Source organism: Canis lupus, chromosome 24 (assembly GCF_003254725.2).
Source record: "Canis lupus dingo isolate Sandy chromosome 24, ASM325472v2, whole genome shotgun sequence".
Lineage (NCBI taxonomy): Eukaryota > Metazoa > Chordata > Mammalia > Carnivora > Canidae > Canis > Canis lupus.
This window is the reverse complement of record NC_064266.1, coordinates 393,580-411,518: the sequence shown is the minus strand read 5'-3', so window position 1 is coordinate 411,518 and position 17,939 is coordinate 393,580. Positions and strand designations below refer to the sequence as shown.

The 17,939-nt window shown below is 50.8% G+C and overlaps 1 protein-coding gene across 3 annotated transcripts; it reads left to right on the top strand.

Moving 5' to 3' along the window:
• The first annotated feature begins 12,472 nt into the window (after nt 1-12,472).
• NXT1 (nuclear transport factor 2 like export factor 1) lies at nt 12,473-15,941 on the top strand. Of its 3 annotated transcripts, XM_025469097.3 has the most exons (3): nt 12,473-12,614; nt 13,128-13,199; nt 15,208-15,941. In XM_025469097.3, exon 3 carries the CDS (start codon nt 15,261-15,263, stop codon nt 15,681-15,683), a length of 423 nt encoding a protein of 140 aa, XP_025324882.1. In that variant the 5' UTR covers nt 12,473-12,614; nt 13,128-13,199; nt 15,208-15,260; the 3' UTR covers nt 15,684-15,941. The 3 variants fall into 3 exon arrangements, with proteins under 3 accessions (XP_025324882.1, XP_025324884.1, XP_025324881.1); XM_025469099.3 differs by lacking the exon at nt 13,128-13,199 and having other exon boundaries at nt 12,481-12,614; XM_025469096.3 differs by lacking the exons at nt 12,473-12,614; nt 13,128-13,199 and adding an exon at nt 13,704-13,855.
• The last annotated feature ends 1,998 nt before the right edge of the window (nt 15,942-17,939 follow it).

The window sequence follows — 17,939 nt, the reverse complement described above, 5'->3', positions numbered from 1 at the left end:
AGGTAAGGAAACTATGCTCCGCAGGCAGCTCTGAACTAATTGCCAGGGGAGTGGAAAATATGCTTGATTTAATACTTTAACATCATGAAAGACATTAGAATTCCAGGATTGGATGTGGGGGGTCATTTTTATCAGCAGAAACTAGGAAACCTCTGTCTCTGTGAACATTTCCCACCAACCTCACCCCAGAACACCTCCCCAGAACACCTCAGAGTCCTGATCCACACGTGCTTTGTTCTCTAGTTGAGAGCAGTGGTTCACGAAATGTGTCCCTGGACCAGCAGTTTCAGTGTGCCCTGGGGAGTGGTTGGAAATATGTGTCTTGTCCTCACCCATCCTACTGTGGCAGAAACTCTCAGGCTAAAACTCCAGTATTGGTGAGCTAACAAACCTTCCAGAGGGTTCTGATGTGTCCTCAAGGTTGGGAATCTCTGCTTATAGTTTATTAGCTTTAGATGTGGTTGGGTTTATTACTACTTGTCATTGAAACAGACCTGATAACCAAAATACTGACTCATCAAGAAACCAGAACACCTCTGGAGATTCCCCAGGACTTTTAATGTTGAGAGAAAGTCTTGTCACTCAAGGCTTAGCCTGGATTCCCCAGCAGCAGACTCTGAGACCATCACTCAAGCGTAAGCAGTGTACTGGGGAAGTGATCACAAAATGCATCTGTTGCACTGTAGAGAGAAGCCAGTACAGGCTGTTTCCATGGGCAGGTTGGCACTGTCAGAAACTGGGGTCAGTCCCTGAGGACTTCTGAGGATGGTGGAGGACATGTCCCTCCCAAAGGTCATGAAAGCAGGGATATTTATCCCCCATTCCCCCTTCTGTCATTGTTGATGTAGGCTGTGTATAGCACCCTCCTACCCGAACCCAAGGCATCCTGTCCTGCCCTGGGTGAGGCTTGAGTTTGTGGCCAGAGGACCTTTGTCCAAGAATGGGAAAATGGAAGTCACCCCACCATCTGCTCCATGCAGCTTCCCCAGGCTGCTGGCAAGAAGGAAAATTCTTATAACTCACTTCTGAGCTCCCAAGACTCTGGCTCCTTGGGCAGCCCTGGTGGCGCAGTGGTTTAGTGCCGCCTGCAGCCAGGTGTGATCCTGAAGACCTGGGATCGAGTCCCACATCAGGCTTCCTGTATGGAGCCTGCTTCTCCCTCTGCCTGTGTCTCTGCCCCTCTCTCCCTCTGTCTCTATGAATAAATAAAATCTTAAAAAAAAAAAAAGACTCTGGCTCCTTATTCAAATCCTCCTCACTCATCAAGGCACCAAGTTCATCAAACCAAGTGCAATTTTGTTGTCTTTTTTCTTTTTCTTCCTCCTCTTTCTCTTCCTCCTTCACAGACACTGAAATCTCTTTTATTGGTAGGAATGGAGACCTAGAAGGTGGGCGTGGGGCCCTCTCACTGCACTGTTTGTTCACTGGCTCTGCTTCCTGAGTCCTGCAGTTTCATCACAGTATGCAGCTCCAGCAGGCTAGTGTCTTCCCCAGACACCTCTACATCTCCAGTTGAGAGCTGCCTCTCAGAAAACCAGGATCAGCCAAGATCAATTCACCACTCAAATCTCTCTGCTGACTCTGGGCAAAGCAGAACCTGTACAGCCTGCTGTGCCCAGCCCTCGGGTGGAGAGAGCCCTCCCACAGATGGCTGAGATGGATCAGACAGCAAAACACCAGAGCTGTCAAAGGGGCACAGGAACCGTTCAGAGAGGCGACGCACCATAGATAGTTCTGGAAAGTGGGGAAGAGAGGAGGAGAGGGGTACCTGGACCTGACCCCGAAGGCTGGAGGGACCCTGTGCAGATGTGGAAAACGCCAGGAGCACAGGCATGGTGGGAGAACACCTGGGGTCAGAGCTTGACAGGGGTGGAGAGAAGGAGTAGGAGCTCATGTTGCATGGTGAGAGCCCTGTCCAGGGCAAATGCCTTTGTAGAGCATGCTTGGATTCCTGATCAGAAAAGCCAATATCCCTGTAAGGAAAGGAAGGAAGATGGAAGCAGATGCTGGGGTCTCATGACAAGCCATGCTTCTGAAAAACAGGCATTGCCCGTCTATCGACGTCAGCACTAGGGATCAGTGCCCTGATTTTATTTTATTTTTATTTATTTATGATAGTCACACAGAGAGAGAGAGAGAGGCAGAGACACAGGCAGAGGGAGACACAGGCTCCATTCCCCGGGAGCCCGACATGGGATTCGATCCTGGGTCTCCAGGATCGCCCCCTGGGCCAAAGGCAGGCACTAAACCACTGCGCCACCCAGGGTTCCCCAGTGCCCTGATTTTAGATGAGGAAACCGAGAGTGTTCCAAGGTTCAGGTGACTCAAGTCTATCTGGCTCCAAGTTCCCATGCTGTTTCGCTTGCTCCACCTGGATTGTTGTAATGGCTCTGGAGAAAGACAGCTGGGCCTAATCCAGGACCCACACAGGAGCTCAGGGGCCTGAGCCATGGTGAGACCAAAGTGAAGTGTGAGAGGAAGGCGTCTGTGCTCTCCTGGTCAGTAGGGATGGACGGACGGGCACGCAGGGAGACAAGACCCCCAATGAAGCAAGAAGAGCTTAGGGCACTGTAGACATCACAGGTCACTCCACAGGGAAATCCTTCACCTACAAAGTAGTTCTCCCCCCTTCCTCCCTGCCCACCAGCACACACCAATCAGCATCTCTGATTGCAGATGCAATCCATCTCTGCATTTATCTAGTCTGGATATTCCATATAAATGGACTCATACAACATGTGACCTTTTGTGGCTTCTTTCACTCAGCATAATTTTTTCATTGTAATATATGTCAGCATTTCACTTATTTTACCACCAAATAATATCTCATTGTATGGTTAAACCACAATTTCCTTATCCATTCATCCGTGGATGGGCTGTTCCATCTTTTGGTTATTCATGTTTATATACTTGCTGGAGTACCTGTTGTTAATTCTTTTGAGTGCATACCCAGAAGTGAAACTGTAGGGTCACATGGTAACTCTATGTTTAGCTTTTTGAGAAACACCCAGTTTTCCTCAGTTGCTGCACCATTCTACATTCCATCCAGCAATGTACGAGGATTCTGATTTCTGCACATCCTCACCAACACTTGTTATTTTCCCTTTTTTTTTAAATATAGCCATCCTAGAAGGAATGAAAGTTAACCTCACTGAATTTTTTTTTTTTTTAAGATTTTATTCAGGGACTCCTGGGTGGCTCAGTGGTTGAGCATCTGCCTTCAGCTCAGGGCATGATTCCGGAGTCCCAGGATCGAGTCCCACATCAGGCTCCTTGCATTCTGCTTCCCCTGTCTCTGCCTCTCTCTGTGTGTCTCTCATGAATAAGTGAATAAAATCTTTTTAAAATTTTTAAAAAATAAAGATTTTATTCACTTATTCATGAGAGACAGAGAGAGAGAGGCAGAGACACAGGCAGAGGGAGAAGCAGGCTCCCCATGGGGTACCTGATGTGGGACTCCATCCCAGGACCCTAGGATCAAGACCTGAGCCGAAGGCAGAGACTCAACCACTGAGCCACCCAGGTGTCCCCTCACTAGGGTTTTGATTTGCATTTCCAGGGCAAGCCATTTTACAGAGTCATCCACCATTCCCTCAGCTCATGGAGGGCAGGAGACATCTTACTCCTCCTCATGAGGTCAGCTCAGAGTGCCAAGGCTTTAGAAGGCAGACAGATTTGGTACCTCACCCCCAGATCTGCAGTGAGCCCACATGGTTGGGTGTCTGAGGCCAATGAACCTGCCCCCAGCCACCTCACAGGCCACATCCTCTGGTGATGTCTATGAAGGACACTGATCATGCCGGGTCATTCAGGGACTCTGTGCACTACCACTTACGATGTCTGTTGCAGTGGATACCATGAACCTACCACGGGCCTGGGACCTCCCATTTCAGTGGTGTCAAATAATAAAAATTCAATTGGATAAATTTGAAGATCTATTTGGCTTTATTCAGCAATTCATAAACTTGGCTGCACCCCATCTAGGAAGTAGAAAGGAGCTCCCCTGAGTTGTAGAAAGGGCAGGTTTGTTAATGGCAGAAAGGGGGCAGAAAAGGAAATTATTAGCAAAGAATGCATTGTTTCAGGTAAAGTTGCCTTGCTAAGGGGAATGGAAGGGCCTATAGAGTGGACTATCTCACCGTGATCAGGTAATTTCATGTTGACTGGTTAAAGGTTACAGTCCGGAGGTGGCTGAAACTTCCATTAGGTTAGGTATTGAGTCTAGGTTTGATGGTGTGAGGTCTAGCACAAGTGATCCCATTTTGGGCCTGCTGTATCCTCTTTAACAGTGAACTACAAGCTGATTTCCAAATGCCTAACAGCTTTCTCCAATTGTGGGAGGGGAAACCTCTTGGCCTCTCTTGCCACCAGGCCAAAAAGTGCCAGGGAAACGACCCTCCCCAGGAACCCTCAATCTCAGGAGCTGATGTGTGATCACCAGGGCTCCCTCCTCCTTTGCTCTCCAGGGTCATTCTGAAGCCTGTGTTCTACTGCTGCTCCATGTTGAGTTCTACAGCATGGTTAGGCTCCTTTGACCATAGTGGGAGCTAGCTGAGTAATCCCCTAATATTCTGATTGGGACCACCAATACCAGTGTGTGGGTTTTTTCCCCTACACCAAGTAATTTTCCAACACCAGCTGAGTGTTGTTCCACAATTCAACTCAATGCTGACAGTGTCTAGCAGGAGACAGCATCAGATCCCACAGATGGTGGCCTCCGTCCTCCACTCTGCCCCTCCCCCCACATACTTCAGATGTCATTTGCAAGTCCAGGTTGTCACCTGTGTTTCTGATCTATTGGCTACAAATCAGAGGTTCCCATGAGCCCCTCCTTTGGTTCAATTAATTTTCTAGAATAACCCACAGAACTTGGAAATACATTTTACTTACTGGATGACTGGTTTCTTATGAAAGGATATAATAATTCAGGAATAGTCATACAGAAGAGAGGCACAGGATGAGGTATGGAGAGAGTATGCTGAGCTTACACACCCTCTCCAGGCTTGCCAAATCTCCTTGCCTTAACCAATTCAGAAGCTCTCTGGACCCTGTCCTTTTGGGATTTTAGGGAGGTTTCATTACATTAGCATGACTGATTACATTACTGATCAGTGGTGATTAAAATTTACTGTTCAGACCCTTCTCCCTCCCTCCTCTGCCCCTTCAAGGTTTCCAACCCTCTAATCCTCAGAGATCTGCAGACTTTCCCAAAAATCACTCTATTAACATAACAAAAAGTCCTTAATTAACAAATTTTGAGGGTTTTAGGAGCTCTGTGCTAGGAACAGAAGACCAAATCTATATTTCTTATTATAAATCACAAAATCACATCTGCTTTTTCTCAATTCTCCACTCCCCTACTGGTGCTCCTACACCTCCCAAATCAGTGACTTCCACCTCTTGGAGAATCAATCCAAACTAAGATATATGCATACCAGCTACTTCATATACATTAATTCATGAGACCTGCTTAGAAACAGAGAACTAAGACCATCCCCTCAGAGTTAAAAGTGAGTGAAACACTGACTGGAGCAGACATACATAATGTCATCTTTAAGAAAAAAGAAGCTCCCCCCCCCCACTATGATGTCAGTGAACAGACTGAGATATTGCCAGCAGAATGCAGAAACTCACACAAAAAAGCGGGGGTGGGGGGAGCGGTGGGTAAACGTGAGCTTTGACGGTAAGAGGAATCTCTGCTCATAACTCAGTATCTGGTCCCCCTGGGGACACTTCCCTTCCTAGAAACACAGCTCCATAGCCCTTTGGCTTCAGGGATCATGCATCCCTGTGTTCATGGGGCCATCTGCCCATACTGCTGGGGCTCCCCCTCACCTGCTCACAGAGAATGTTCTTGTCTTACAAAGGGGCATGTGCTAATACATGGGAAGTTGGTTCTGGCTATGGATAACAAACTGGCTCCTTCTCAAAAGTAAAGCCTTGACTAATTCTGAGAGATCAAGAGGGAGCCAGCCTAGACAGTGGTGAGTTCTTTGAAGTGGAATCCCCTTGGAAGGCCGCTTGGGATTCCTTTGGGAGCAGGTGGCAAACCTGATTCATACAGATGTAAATTTAAAGGGGGGGGGAGGGTATTGTCACTTGAGACTTTCTCCTGGAGCCTGGGGCAGGGCCTCAGCAAGACTTGGGGATGATGCTGAGAAAGAGTCCTGGCTCTCTTGCTATAGAACAGACCACCATGAACCCTAGGGGACTTAACAGAGCAACAATCATTTATTATGCTCACAAATCTGCAACCTGGGCTTGGCTGGGAAGCCTCATTTCTGCTCTATGCCATACCAGCCCAGGGAGGACCAACCCAGGACTAGAGGGTTCATTTCCAAGGCCATCTACTCAAAGGACCTGCTGACTGCCAGGGTTCCCCTCCATGCGCTGGGATACTCACAGCACACAGGTGCCAAGAAAGCCTGGCAGAGGCTTTTTTTTTTTATAGGCCCTCCTCCATCAATTGAGGGGATCTAAGGCCATCTCCTAATGGGCAGAGAGGAGTGTGGCAAGGCAAGGTTCTGGACAAGCATGTGGGACTGAAATATTTTTGTAGACATTTTTAGAAAATACAAGCTGTCACAAGAAGGATGAGAAACTACTAAGAATCAAGGCAGCCACTCTCCACAGCTTCTGAGTGTGTGTGTCAGGGTGAAAGGTGTGTGTGTGTAACCTAGTTCACCCTCCTTCCCTTTCTCTGATGGCATAGCTTTCCACCTCTTCTTCATTCACTCTCTGTTCCAGGACACTTCTCAGGTCCAAAGCTTATGGGCCTCAGTTCTTCTTGCCTTCCCAGAATCTCCCCAAAACTCGGGGCCTCAAGTGGCCCAGAAATGTAGCCCCAGCTCACTCTGCTCCAGCAGTAGCTTATTTGATTCTGCTAAGATGGGGGGGGGGGGGAACACACATGTTTGTTTTTGATGACAAGGCATTGGCAGTTCTGGAGATTGCCTGGCTCCAAATGATGCAGCCTCTCATGGCAAACAAGCACTGTTAGGTCCTGTGGAGGCCAAGAAAATTAAGGCCGTTCCACCTTACGTTCAACGTTAGCACAAGTACAGCCATCTCAGGCCCCTGTGAAGAAGAGCAGAAATTTACCTTGCTTCAGTTACAGGAAAAAACAGCTTACAGCTTAACACCCTAGAAAGCCCCATATCAGAATGAGAACAGAGCTCAATGCCCTTGGAAGCCCCATATCAAAATGTAAACAGAACTGGAGGAATTCCTCCAGCCCTTCTGGAGGTCCCCTAGACCAGTCCATAAAACTACGCTGGAACCCACCTGGGGGTCCAAGTCCCGGCTCCGCTGTGTTGGGTGTACTTGGACCCAAGCTCGAGCTTGTAAATAAACCCTCATGTGTTTGCATCGGTGTCGGCTCCTTGGTGGTTTCTCAGATACGTAATCTTGGGCACAACAGGTCCCACACCAGACAACTATGCTGACAACAGGGGAAAGCTTAATTCTGTTTATGGACCTAAACATCCATAAGTCAGGCCTGTCTTCAGAGCTGCCAGAGGCTCAGCATGTATGACCAGACGTGCCCTTCTTCCCTGAACAGACTCCATGCAGCACAGAGGGATGCTGGCTTCCCTACTGCTTCATCTTCCAGAAGATGTGCAAGTGGTTTGGTGACAAATCCTACCAATTTGTCATTACACTTGTCCCAAGTTTAAAAGCCAGTTGTTGGAGGAATTCTTGGTGTGGAGGCTGAGAACAATTAAGGCCATTCCACCTCAAGTTTAGCATTAGCACAAGTACAGCCATCTTAGGCCCCTGGGAATAAGAGCTGAACTTTACAGGAAAAACTGCAGAGTGTCCTTGGCAGGGAATCCCGTATCGGAAAGACAATAAAGCTCAGAATGCCCTCGGCAGAGAATCCCATATCAGATCTTAAGAAACTCCCCACCCTTTCCCCCATATTGGAATGGAAAAAATTCCTCCACCACTTCTGAAGATCCCCTAGACCAGCCCATAAAAAACCCAGCTGTAACCCACCTTGGGATCCAAGTCCCTGCTGTATGGAGTATACTTGGACCCAAACTCGATCTTGTAAATAAAACCCTCATGTACTTGCATTGGTGTCAGTGTCGGTGTCGGCTCCTTGGTGGTTTCTCAGATACGCAATCTTGGGCACAACACTTGGCAAATGAGGAAGTTGTTGCCAATGCAAAACATCAAAGCATACTAATAAGGTTTTCTGGATGCTTACTTTGTGTTGGCCTATGCTAAGCACTTACATGCATTGTTTTTCATTTGTGCCTCACATCAACCCAAGGAAAGGAGTATTATTACTGTTCCTCTTCTCCTAATGAGGCAGCTGAGCCTTGGTGTGGTTAACTCACTTGCCACTATCACTGGTCTAGTGCACCAAGTCATACTCATTAAGTTATAAATACCTTTCTGTTTATGCCCAACTTTAAATAGTATTAAAACATAAAGCAAATTCACTGGCTCTTGAAACTAGAAAGTCCAAACTTCAGTCTGATTTGGTTCCCAACAGTCACCAAAGGCCTGGATTCTTCCCCTGTCTCCTGTCTGCATCTCTGTCCAGGGGCTCCCCTTCAGGGTGGCAAGATGGCTACAGCTGCACCATCCATCTGCCACATATAAGGATAGAGAGAAAAAGCATTTCTCCCCCAAATCTCCTGGCAAACGCTTTATCCAGGCTCTGTGGCCTAAATTGGGGCTCCTACCACCCCAGAACTATGCTCAGGGCATACAGTGCCACTGTCATGTCTCTTAGAGTCAGGGGTGTCTCTAACTTCCCAAATTGAAGGACTGCAGGGGTAGTAAAAAAACAGGCTTGCTTCAAAGAGTAGGGGGGGGGCTATTAGAGAGGACTCATCATAACTAGAGTGTTGTGGGGCAATGACTTGAACCCCCACCTGTCTGTTCATTCAAACAGTATTGACTGAGCCTTGCTGTGGGTCAGGCACAATTCTAGAGGCTTAAGACCCTAACCTGAAAGGTTCCTGGCCTCCTACCCTCCTGTTGCTGGCTAGGCTGCCTCCTTGGAGCTGGACTTATGGTCTCCTAACCAGCTTTTCTAGTTTTGAAGCAGCTTTCTAAGCACTCAATTTCTGTCTCTCAGCCTCCTTCTCTATAAAATCAGAAATAATACCTCCCCCAAAGTTAAAAGACTGAAACAAAAAGAGTTATGTGGGAAATGTGATGAAACCTAGAGCAGCACAACCTCCAACATGGTAAGTCAACCCTCATTCCATTGATGCTGTGATTAGGATTTTTTTTTTAATAATAAATTTATTTTTTATTGGTGTTCAATTTACCAACATACAGAATAACACCCAGTGCTCATCCCATCAAGTGCCCCCCTCAGTGCCCGTCACCCATTCACCCCCAACCCCCGTCCTCCTCCCCTTCCACCACCCCTAGTTCATTTCCCAGAGTTAGGAGTCTTCATGTTCTATCTCCCTTTCTGATATTTCCCACCCATTTCTTCTCCCTTCCCTTCTATTCCCTTTCACTATTATTTATATTTCCCAAATGAATGAGACCATATAATGTTCGTCCTTCTCCGATTGACTTGTGATTAGGATTTTTGTACATTAAATCCTAATTTCACTGTCCCAGGCTTTATAAAGACATGTCTGTGATATACTCCTTCAAAGATGCTATTTCAGGGCACCAGAGTGGCTCAGTGGTTCAGCACCTGCCTTTGGCCCAGGGCATGATCCTGGGGTCCTGGGATCCAGTCCCACATTGGGCTCCCCCTCTGCCTCTGTCTTCTCCCTCTGCCTCTGTCTTTGCCTCTCTCTGTATCTCTCATGAATGAATCAATAAAATCTCTAAAAACAACAAAAACAAAGATGGTATTTCACCCTCTCTACTCAGCCCCACCTTATTTTTTTTATAATCCAAATTCTTCACCTACATGATTTAAGTAAAAGTAGTTTGCCTATACTACATATTAAAGAGCCCACCCAGTGTCTAAATTGGTCATGAAATCTGAGAGCAAGGGTTTTCTCAGGAATGTAAGTAAAGGTACCTGGAAAGGTAGTCAACAGGGTATGAGGTAAAGGCACCACACACTAAAGACGTGGCAATGTTAGTAAACTCCCAGCATGCCCAGAGGGCTCCCAGTTTTGCAAGGAATTATTCAGTCTCTCAGACCAGTGGAAGGAGTTGAGGATCCGGTATCTAAAGAAACCTTTATTATTATTAAATTTTCGCTGTAAACGGTAAGTTTCCCGTATCTTACTGTGTCCGTGGCTCTGAGCCTGTGGTTCTAAAGAAAAGCTCCAGTTCCAAGTTGGTTGCGATGCAGCTAGTTCCTGGCACAGAAGCACAGTGCACACCAGGTCACGGGCCACAGCTGGAGCCTGCCACTATCCTCGGGGACCCTCAATTCCCAGGAGGAGCCTCTGTTTCCCTTTCTGGCACACGTCTGTGATTCCTGAACTTGGACTCTTCCCACCCTTGGCTCTTCTGTCCCTTCTAGTGGAGTTTCCCACTTCATTAACATGGGTGTTCTCCTGGAATGTCAGCTCTTGGCTGCCGGAGGGACTTGACCTATCAAGAGGAGCACCCAGCCGAGACCCCTCCTCGGGCGAGCTCCACGTGGTGGGGGGGGGGAGCACCCAGCTGAGACCCCTCCTCGGGCAGAGCTGCACGTGGTGGGGAGGAGCACCCAGCCGAGACCCCTCCTCGGGCGAGCTCCACGTGGTGGGGGGGGGAGCACCCAGCCGAGACCCCTCCTCGGGCGAGCTCCACGTGGTGGGGGGGGGAGCACCCAGCCGAGACCCCTCCTCGGGCGAGCTCCACGTGGTGGGGAGGGGAGCACCCAGCCGAGACCCCTCCTCGGGCGAGCTCCACGTGGTGGGGAGGAGCACCCAGCCGAGACCCCTCCTCGGGCAGAGCTCCACGTGGTGGGGGGGAGCACCCAGCCGAGACACCTCCTCGGGCAGAGCTGCACGTGGTGAGGAGGAGCACCCAGCCGAGACCCCTCCTCGGGCAGAGCTCCACGTGGTGGGGGGGAGCACCCAACCGAGACCCCTCCTCGGGCAGAGCTCCACGTGGTGGGGGGGAGCACCCAGCCGAGACCCCTCCTCGGGCAGAGCTCCACGTGGCAGGGGGAGCACCCAGCCGAGAGCCCTCCTCGGGCAGAGCTCCACGTGGTGAGGAGGAGCACCCAGCCGAGACCCCTCCTCGGGCAGAGCTCCACGTGGTGGGGGGGAGCACCCAGCCGAGACACCTCCTCGGGCAGAGCTGCACGTGGTGAGGAGGAGCACCCAGCCGAGAGCCCTCCTCGGGCAGAGCTCCACGTGGTGAGGAGGAGCACCCAGCCGAGACCCCTCCTCGGGCAGAGCTCCACGTGGTGGGGGGGAGCACCCAGCCGAGACACCTCCTCGGGCAGAGCTGCACGTGGTGAGGAGGAGCACCCAGCCGAGACCCCTCCTCGGGCAGAGCTCCACGTGGTGGGGGGGAGCACCCAACCGAGACCCCTCCTCGGGCAGAGCTCCACGGGGGGCGGGGGGAGCACCCAGCCGAGACTCCTCCTCGGGCGAGCTCCACGTGGTGGGGGGGAGCACCCAGCCGAGACCCCTCCTCGGGCAGAGCTCCACGTGGTGGGGGGGAGCACCCAGCCGAGACCCCTCCTCGGGCGAGCTCCACGTGGTGGGGGGAGCACCCAGCCGAGAGCCCTCCTCAGGCAGAGCTCCCCAGGGGCTCGGCGGAGTCCGTGTTCCCGGCGCCCCACCTGCCGTGCCTGTGTGAAAGCCTCCGTGGGTCACTGCCTGCTTCTAGTGCTGGCTTTCCGAGATAGCATCAAGTCGTCTATTAATAGAATTTCCCCGACTGCAGGTGAATGGAGGTCATAGGGCAAGAACCTGAGGTCGCCGCACAGACTCCTCCCCATCCTCTCCAGTCCGGCGGCCTCCACTGCGCGGGACACACCTCTCCCGGTTCTTGCTCCGGGGGCGGGACCTGGGATATTTCATCCAATCAAGAAACCCACGTGACCAATCGGACCGGGTCCTATGCCTAGTTAAGCCAATGAAAACCCGACCGCTGATTTTCTGTGGCCTTCTGGGAAAGCGCCTCTCCCGGAAGCCACCGTGTCCTTTGCGCCACACCTGGGCGGGGCCAGCCTCCAGGTCCTCCGTCCGGTTGGCTGACACAGCTGCCTGTCAAGCGGAGGCGGGAGGGGGCGGAGCCGCGCGCGGGAGGCTGCGGAGGGCGGCTGCGGAGGCGGCTGCGGGTCCCCGGCCGGGCTCAGGGGTCTCGACGACCCTGGTGGGTCCGGGAAGAAGGGTGGCAGAGGGCGGCGCTCCCGGCCCTCCCTGAAGCGAGCGGCGGAGGACCTCCAGCCTGGGCAGGCCCGCCCTGCGACCTCCGTGGAGCCGGGGGCCGTGCGGGGCGAGCCGCCGCCCACGCGGGCCGGGAGACGCCGACCCCGGCGCCGACCCCGGCCCCCGCCGCGCAGGGAGGCCCCCAGAGGCCCCCAGCGTCCCCCGCGGCCCGCAGGCCGACGACCGCAGGCCCGGCCCGGGGGCTCCGGAGACGCCTCCCGCGTGCATCCCCGCCCGTCCGCGTCGTCGGCGCTCGGCCGGGCCCCGCCGCGTCCCTGTGCTGTGCTGGCGGCGCCGCCCCAGGTCAGTACGCCGTGCCCGGCGCTTGGCGGCGGGCTCCGTCGCGGGGGAAGCCGGGGCAGTGCGGCAGGTCCGGGCCGAGGACCCGGCGGGCGGGTGCGAAGCGCCTGGCGCCGGGATGAGGCCTGTGGCGTGGTCTCTGGTCCAGCGCCTAGGACCTGCCGACGGAGGCCTCGAGGGAAGGCGGCGGCCTCGCGGCCTCGTTCTTAGCTCACTTCCGACGTTTCTTATCCCGGATTGGATGGAGGAGGGGAGCCGTCGGCGCTGTGGGCAGCAGCAGCGCGGGGGAGGAGCCGGTGCCTCCCCTCCGCGCCGGGACCGGTGCTGGGCTGGGCTTGGGAGTCGCCCCGGCCGGTAGAGCAGGGGTGGGCAGGGCGCCCGCGGAACGACCCGAGGCTGCGGAGGGCCCGGCGCGCCGGGGAGCCCCGTGGGGTCAGGGGCCGGGCCCTGGAGGGGAGCTTCAAGCCAGCGGCAGGCCCCGAGCGGTGCTCTCAGAGACTCGACTTCTACCTGCAGGGACGCGCAGGGTGACAAGGGAAGGACAGCGGAGGCCTGACGTTTTCAGAGGCCACCAGCATTCTTAGGAAGGTAAATCAGGCGCGTGCTTGCCGTCAGACCGTGATCCAACCCCTGTCTCCCTTCTCATTTTTAAGATTGTGTGTCCTTTTGTGGTGACCGTCGAAGGAGGTGATGTATTCAAAGTAGGCGGCAGATACCCAGCTCGCAACCTGTCCGCTGAGGCTTGACTCTGGGTCCAAAGAGGGAGTGCAGAGACCTCGGGCTGTGTCTGCTCCTCTCTCTCCTCATTTCTAGGACTGAGCTCCTTGCCTGCTCTTTACAGTTCTTTACTCCAGGGCAGAGGCCTCCTCCTTGTGCACCCTCCTCTTTCCCAACTCTTTGAAATCTTTTCTCTATTTCATGAGCTGATATTTAAAAAAAGAAGTTAAGGTCTTTGAAACAAACATTCATTAAGTGTATATCTAAACGTATCCATTATCTTAGTAATAGTCCCGTGAATTTTTTCTTTTATTTAAATATTTCATTTTTAAAAATTTTATTAAAGATTTATTTATTTGAGGAAGAGCACAGGCACGTGCACCTGCACAAGTAGGAGGAGGGGCAGAGGAAGAAGCAGGCTGCCATCTGAGCAGGGAGCAGGCTGGGGCTGGGATGGGGCCTGACCCCAGCACCTTGGGATCACAACCAGCCCTGAAGGCAGATGCTTAACCAGCTGAGCCACCCAGGTACCCCACTTCTAGTGAAATATTTTAATGATGCAAAGAAGAGCAGGGAACTGTAACAGTTGTACCATACTTTGAGACTATCAAATAATAATATTTCTTTATGCTTTGGGGCTTTTTTTTTTTTTTTTTTTAAGGAAATGTGACATTTCAGCCACAGTTGAGTTTCTTTTTTTTGTTGCCACCACCTCCATCCTCAATCCATACAACTTACGTGATTCTTGTATTTATTTATTTTTGAGATTTTTATTTATTTGAGACGGTGGGGGAGAGAAGCAGAAGGAGAGTAACAAACCAATTCTGCTGCAAGCTCAGAGCTGGATGCAAGGCTGGATCCCATGACCCTGAGATCATGACCTGTGCTGAAATTAAGAGTTGGACACGTAACAAACAGAGCCACCCAGGTGTCCCAGAACTTGCCTTTCCATTTTTAACTTGTCTTTCCATTTTGGCTCACAGAACTTGCCTTGTAGGTATTTGTGCTCATGGAAGCTAGGTGCCCTCCCTTCTCATTCCCAGTAGCTGAAGGTTAGCCGTGTCATGAGGATCTTGACCACTATTTTGGTACCATGCTAGTGACATTTGTTCTCTTATCTTAGAAAACCTGCCTTCTCTTTGCTCTCCCACTATCTGTTGGGTGAGCTCATGATAGGCTTTCATCTTAGACTGTCAGCAGCTGACAAGCATATGCCTTCTGACTGGTGTTTATTGGGCCACTGCTCCCTTCATTGTGGTCCACTATCTTTTTTTTTTTTTTTTTTTTTTTTTTTTAAATTTATGATAGTCACACAGAGAGAGAGAGGCAGAGACACAGGCAGAGGGAGAAGCAGGCTCCATGCACTGGGAGCCCAACGTGGGACTCGATCCCGGTCTCCAGGATCGTGCCCTGGGCCAAAGGCAGGCGCTAAACCGCCGCACCACCCAGGGATCCCATGTGGTCCACTATCTTTATCCAGGATCCATTGTTTCTCCACTTTTCTAGGGGCAGTCACACCTGGTCCACGCTTCCAGGAAAAAGTGACCATACATAGGCAAATGTACTATCTTTTATAAAATGAGATTTTTAAAATTCCTAGTAATAGCTAACATTTTTTGAATATGTAGATAACAGGCTTTTTAACTAAGCACTGTCTTGTTTAATTCTCACATTACAACTATGTCACAAGTGGTGCTATTTCCATTTTTAAATGAGCAAACCGAGGCATTGTAAGATGAGGTGTCGCAAAATTTGAGCCTAGAGTCATCTCTCTACAGTCTGTAATTGTTTTGCCACTGGGAGAAAATAATTATTCCATTGTCAGGGCAGAACGAACTTGGACATTCACGGGGTTCTCTTCAACCTTCCTGCTCCACAGCCCCGGCTCCCTCAGGCACAGGCACACCTGGGCCTCCTTTGGCAGGGCTGGAGATGGCGTCAGTGGACTTCAAGACCTACGTGGATCAGGCCTGCAGAGCTGCTGAGGAGTTTGTGAACGTGTACTACACTACCATGGATAAGCGGCGGCGCCTGCTGTCCCGCCTGTACATGGGCACGGCCACCCTTGTGTGGAATGGAAACGCTGTTTCAGGACAAGAGTCCTTGAGTGAGTTTTTTGAAATGCTGCCTTCCAGTGAGTTCCAGATCAACGTGGTAGACTGCCAACCTGTCCATGATGAAGCCACCCCAAGCCAGACCACAGTCCTTGTTGTGATCTGTGGAACAGTAAAGTTTGAAGGCAACAAACAACGGGACTTTAACCAAAACTTCATCCTGACTGCCCAGGCCTCGCCCAGCAACACGGTGTGGAAAATAGCAAGTGACTGCTTCCGGTTCCAGGACTGGGCCAGCTAGGGTGGGCAGGAAAGGCCTCTGTTGTCTGCAGCCTAGCTTTGTAGGGAAGCACAGATCTCAAAATGTGGGGGACATGTTCTTTTCTGTTGTTACGGGCCCCAGCTTAACTGCATTTGCTGGAGTCCTGTGAGCCCCTTTCTGAGTGTATTCTTGTTTGTCCTAGATGTCTTTTCAAAGTAGTCAGCTTTTCTATTTTTCTACTTGTTCAGTAGAGACCCTGGTTCTGGAAATTCTGACAAATAAAACAATACAAATGTTGCTTCTTTTCCCTTCCCTGATGTGTTTGTCCAAGTTTTGAGGAGGAAGGAGGCAAAGGAAGGTTAAAGGCAGGAAATGAGTAGAAAGCACCTGCCAAAGTGTGAGGTGTGGGACAGGGCACCTACACTGCTTGGGTGTGGTAGAGCCGGGGTTCACAGCCCTCCACACATTTGACTCCCTTGGGACACCGAAGATCACCTTTGCCCCGGCTGCACATCCAGACCAGCTGTACCCAGATCTCAGGGCAGGGCTGGGCATGGCGTTTTTCTGAAGCACCCAGGTGCCCTTCCCTGTAGTTCACTTTAGAATACATCAGAATCCCCAGATGGATGGCTGGGTCCTACCTCAGAGCCTTAGCTAAGTTGAATGATTGTGAACAGGTGAAATACTAAAGAATTAGTTAATAAATACTTATAAATGAAGCAGCTGTATTAACTACTCTTAGGAGGTGAGGAAGTGCTTTTAAGAGGAAAACATACTAAGGTGGGGGAGGGCATCAGCATTAGAAACTAGTTTTATCGACCTTGAAGATTGACTCTAATTGTGTTTTCCCAATGTAAAAAAAAAGGAATAGAACTAGAAGGTTCCATCATCCTTTGACCAATAAATGAGGTCTCATGGCTACGTGGCTTCCCCGGGTACATTTTCTATGACAAGATTGTGCTAGGTTTGAGATGGGTTAGTGGGCTAGAATATTGGAATGGGAACCTTGGAGAAGGAGGAGGAGAATACTGATGTGTATGGTGGCACAGATGGCAGCTTCCTCCTCATACTCCTCCCCTTATCTAGTTTATGAAGCCCAACAGTGAGCAGGACAAAGTACCCACTAAAAGGAGGATTTGACACAATGACTTTAAGTTCCAGCCAATGATGGAGAAGCAGAGGGATGGGACTTGTGGGAATTTGCATTGGTAAACTGTACCTTCCTCTGTCCTGCTTCTAGAGAGCAGTTACGGCCTGACCACTGGCTCTGGCTCATTCTGGGCTGTAGAGGTAGCTGTACCCAAGAAGTAGGATTGTGTTAAATTGGAAGGAACCTGGATCCTTGGTGACTATGTGGAACCATCCAAATGGACCTAGCTCACCTACCCTCAGACTTCTTTTTAATGTGAGAAATTTTATCTGTAAGACATTATTGGTTTGGGGCATGTCTCACCTGCTATAGCAAAACCTAATCCCAAGTGAGGAAAAAGATTTGCAAGAGGGACAGACTGAGTCTGTTGTATAGGAATGGCTCTGTCATAGTGTCCTGGGGAGCCAAAGTAGATCCAGGTGCCCTCAGGAATTCAGTCTGATTCGGAGGCAAGACATTAAAATGGTAAATAAATTCAATTTCAAAGCCATACGTGAAGAGTGCTCAAATCTGTCTTCTAGATACATGCATAGCATGCAGAGACCAGCAGTTCAGCTGAGATGCGGTGAAATACTCATGAGATTGGAAGTGAGGTCCCAAACTGTGATGTGAAATTGTCAGACCCTGGAGCTCTGTCCCAGAGGGAGGAGAGGGGAGTAGGCTGGGAGGGTTAGAGCAGAGACTGATGTGGAGAGAGATGCCAGGCTTCAAATCTGAAAGCCCTCACCCTTAAGTGGTGAAGTAGGACGCTGCCTACTCACTTCAGCCCTGGATAGAGGGTGTGAATCCCATCAGGCCGTCAGAGAGTTTGACGTGAAATCTCTGGAGTCTGAATCACATCAGCCTGAAAAGCTTCAAGACAGCAGCTGTGGGTGTCCCTGTGGGACAACAGGTTTGGAAAATTAGAAGTATAGATGGCATTCTGAAGGGCACTAGGGCAGACCTCTAGTGGCCTCCTGTTTTCCCATCCTTCAGGAACAACGGAAAGTGGGTTCAGGACACGTTACTTTCATCTGAGTGAAAGATCAGCCTTCCCTAGACCACACAGGTCAGCCCTGAGACCCGATGGGGCCAGTGAGGTGTATGTGACACTTCAGGGAAGTCTTTACAGATTGAGACAGTCTTATCTTTTCTCCCACCCAACC

Coding starts and splice junctions, on each gene's coding strand:
- NXT1 (XM_025469096.3), top strand. CDS start 13,831: ATGCTTAACCAGCTGAGCCACCCAG. Junction 13,856..15,207: donor TAACCAGCTGAGCCACCCAG/GTACCCCACTTC, acceptor CCTGCTCCACAG/CCCCGGCTCCCTCAGGCACA.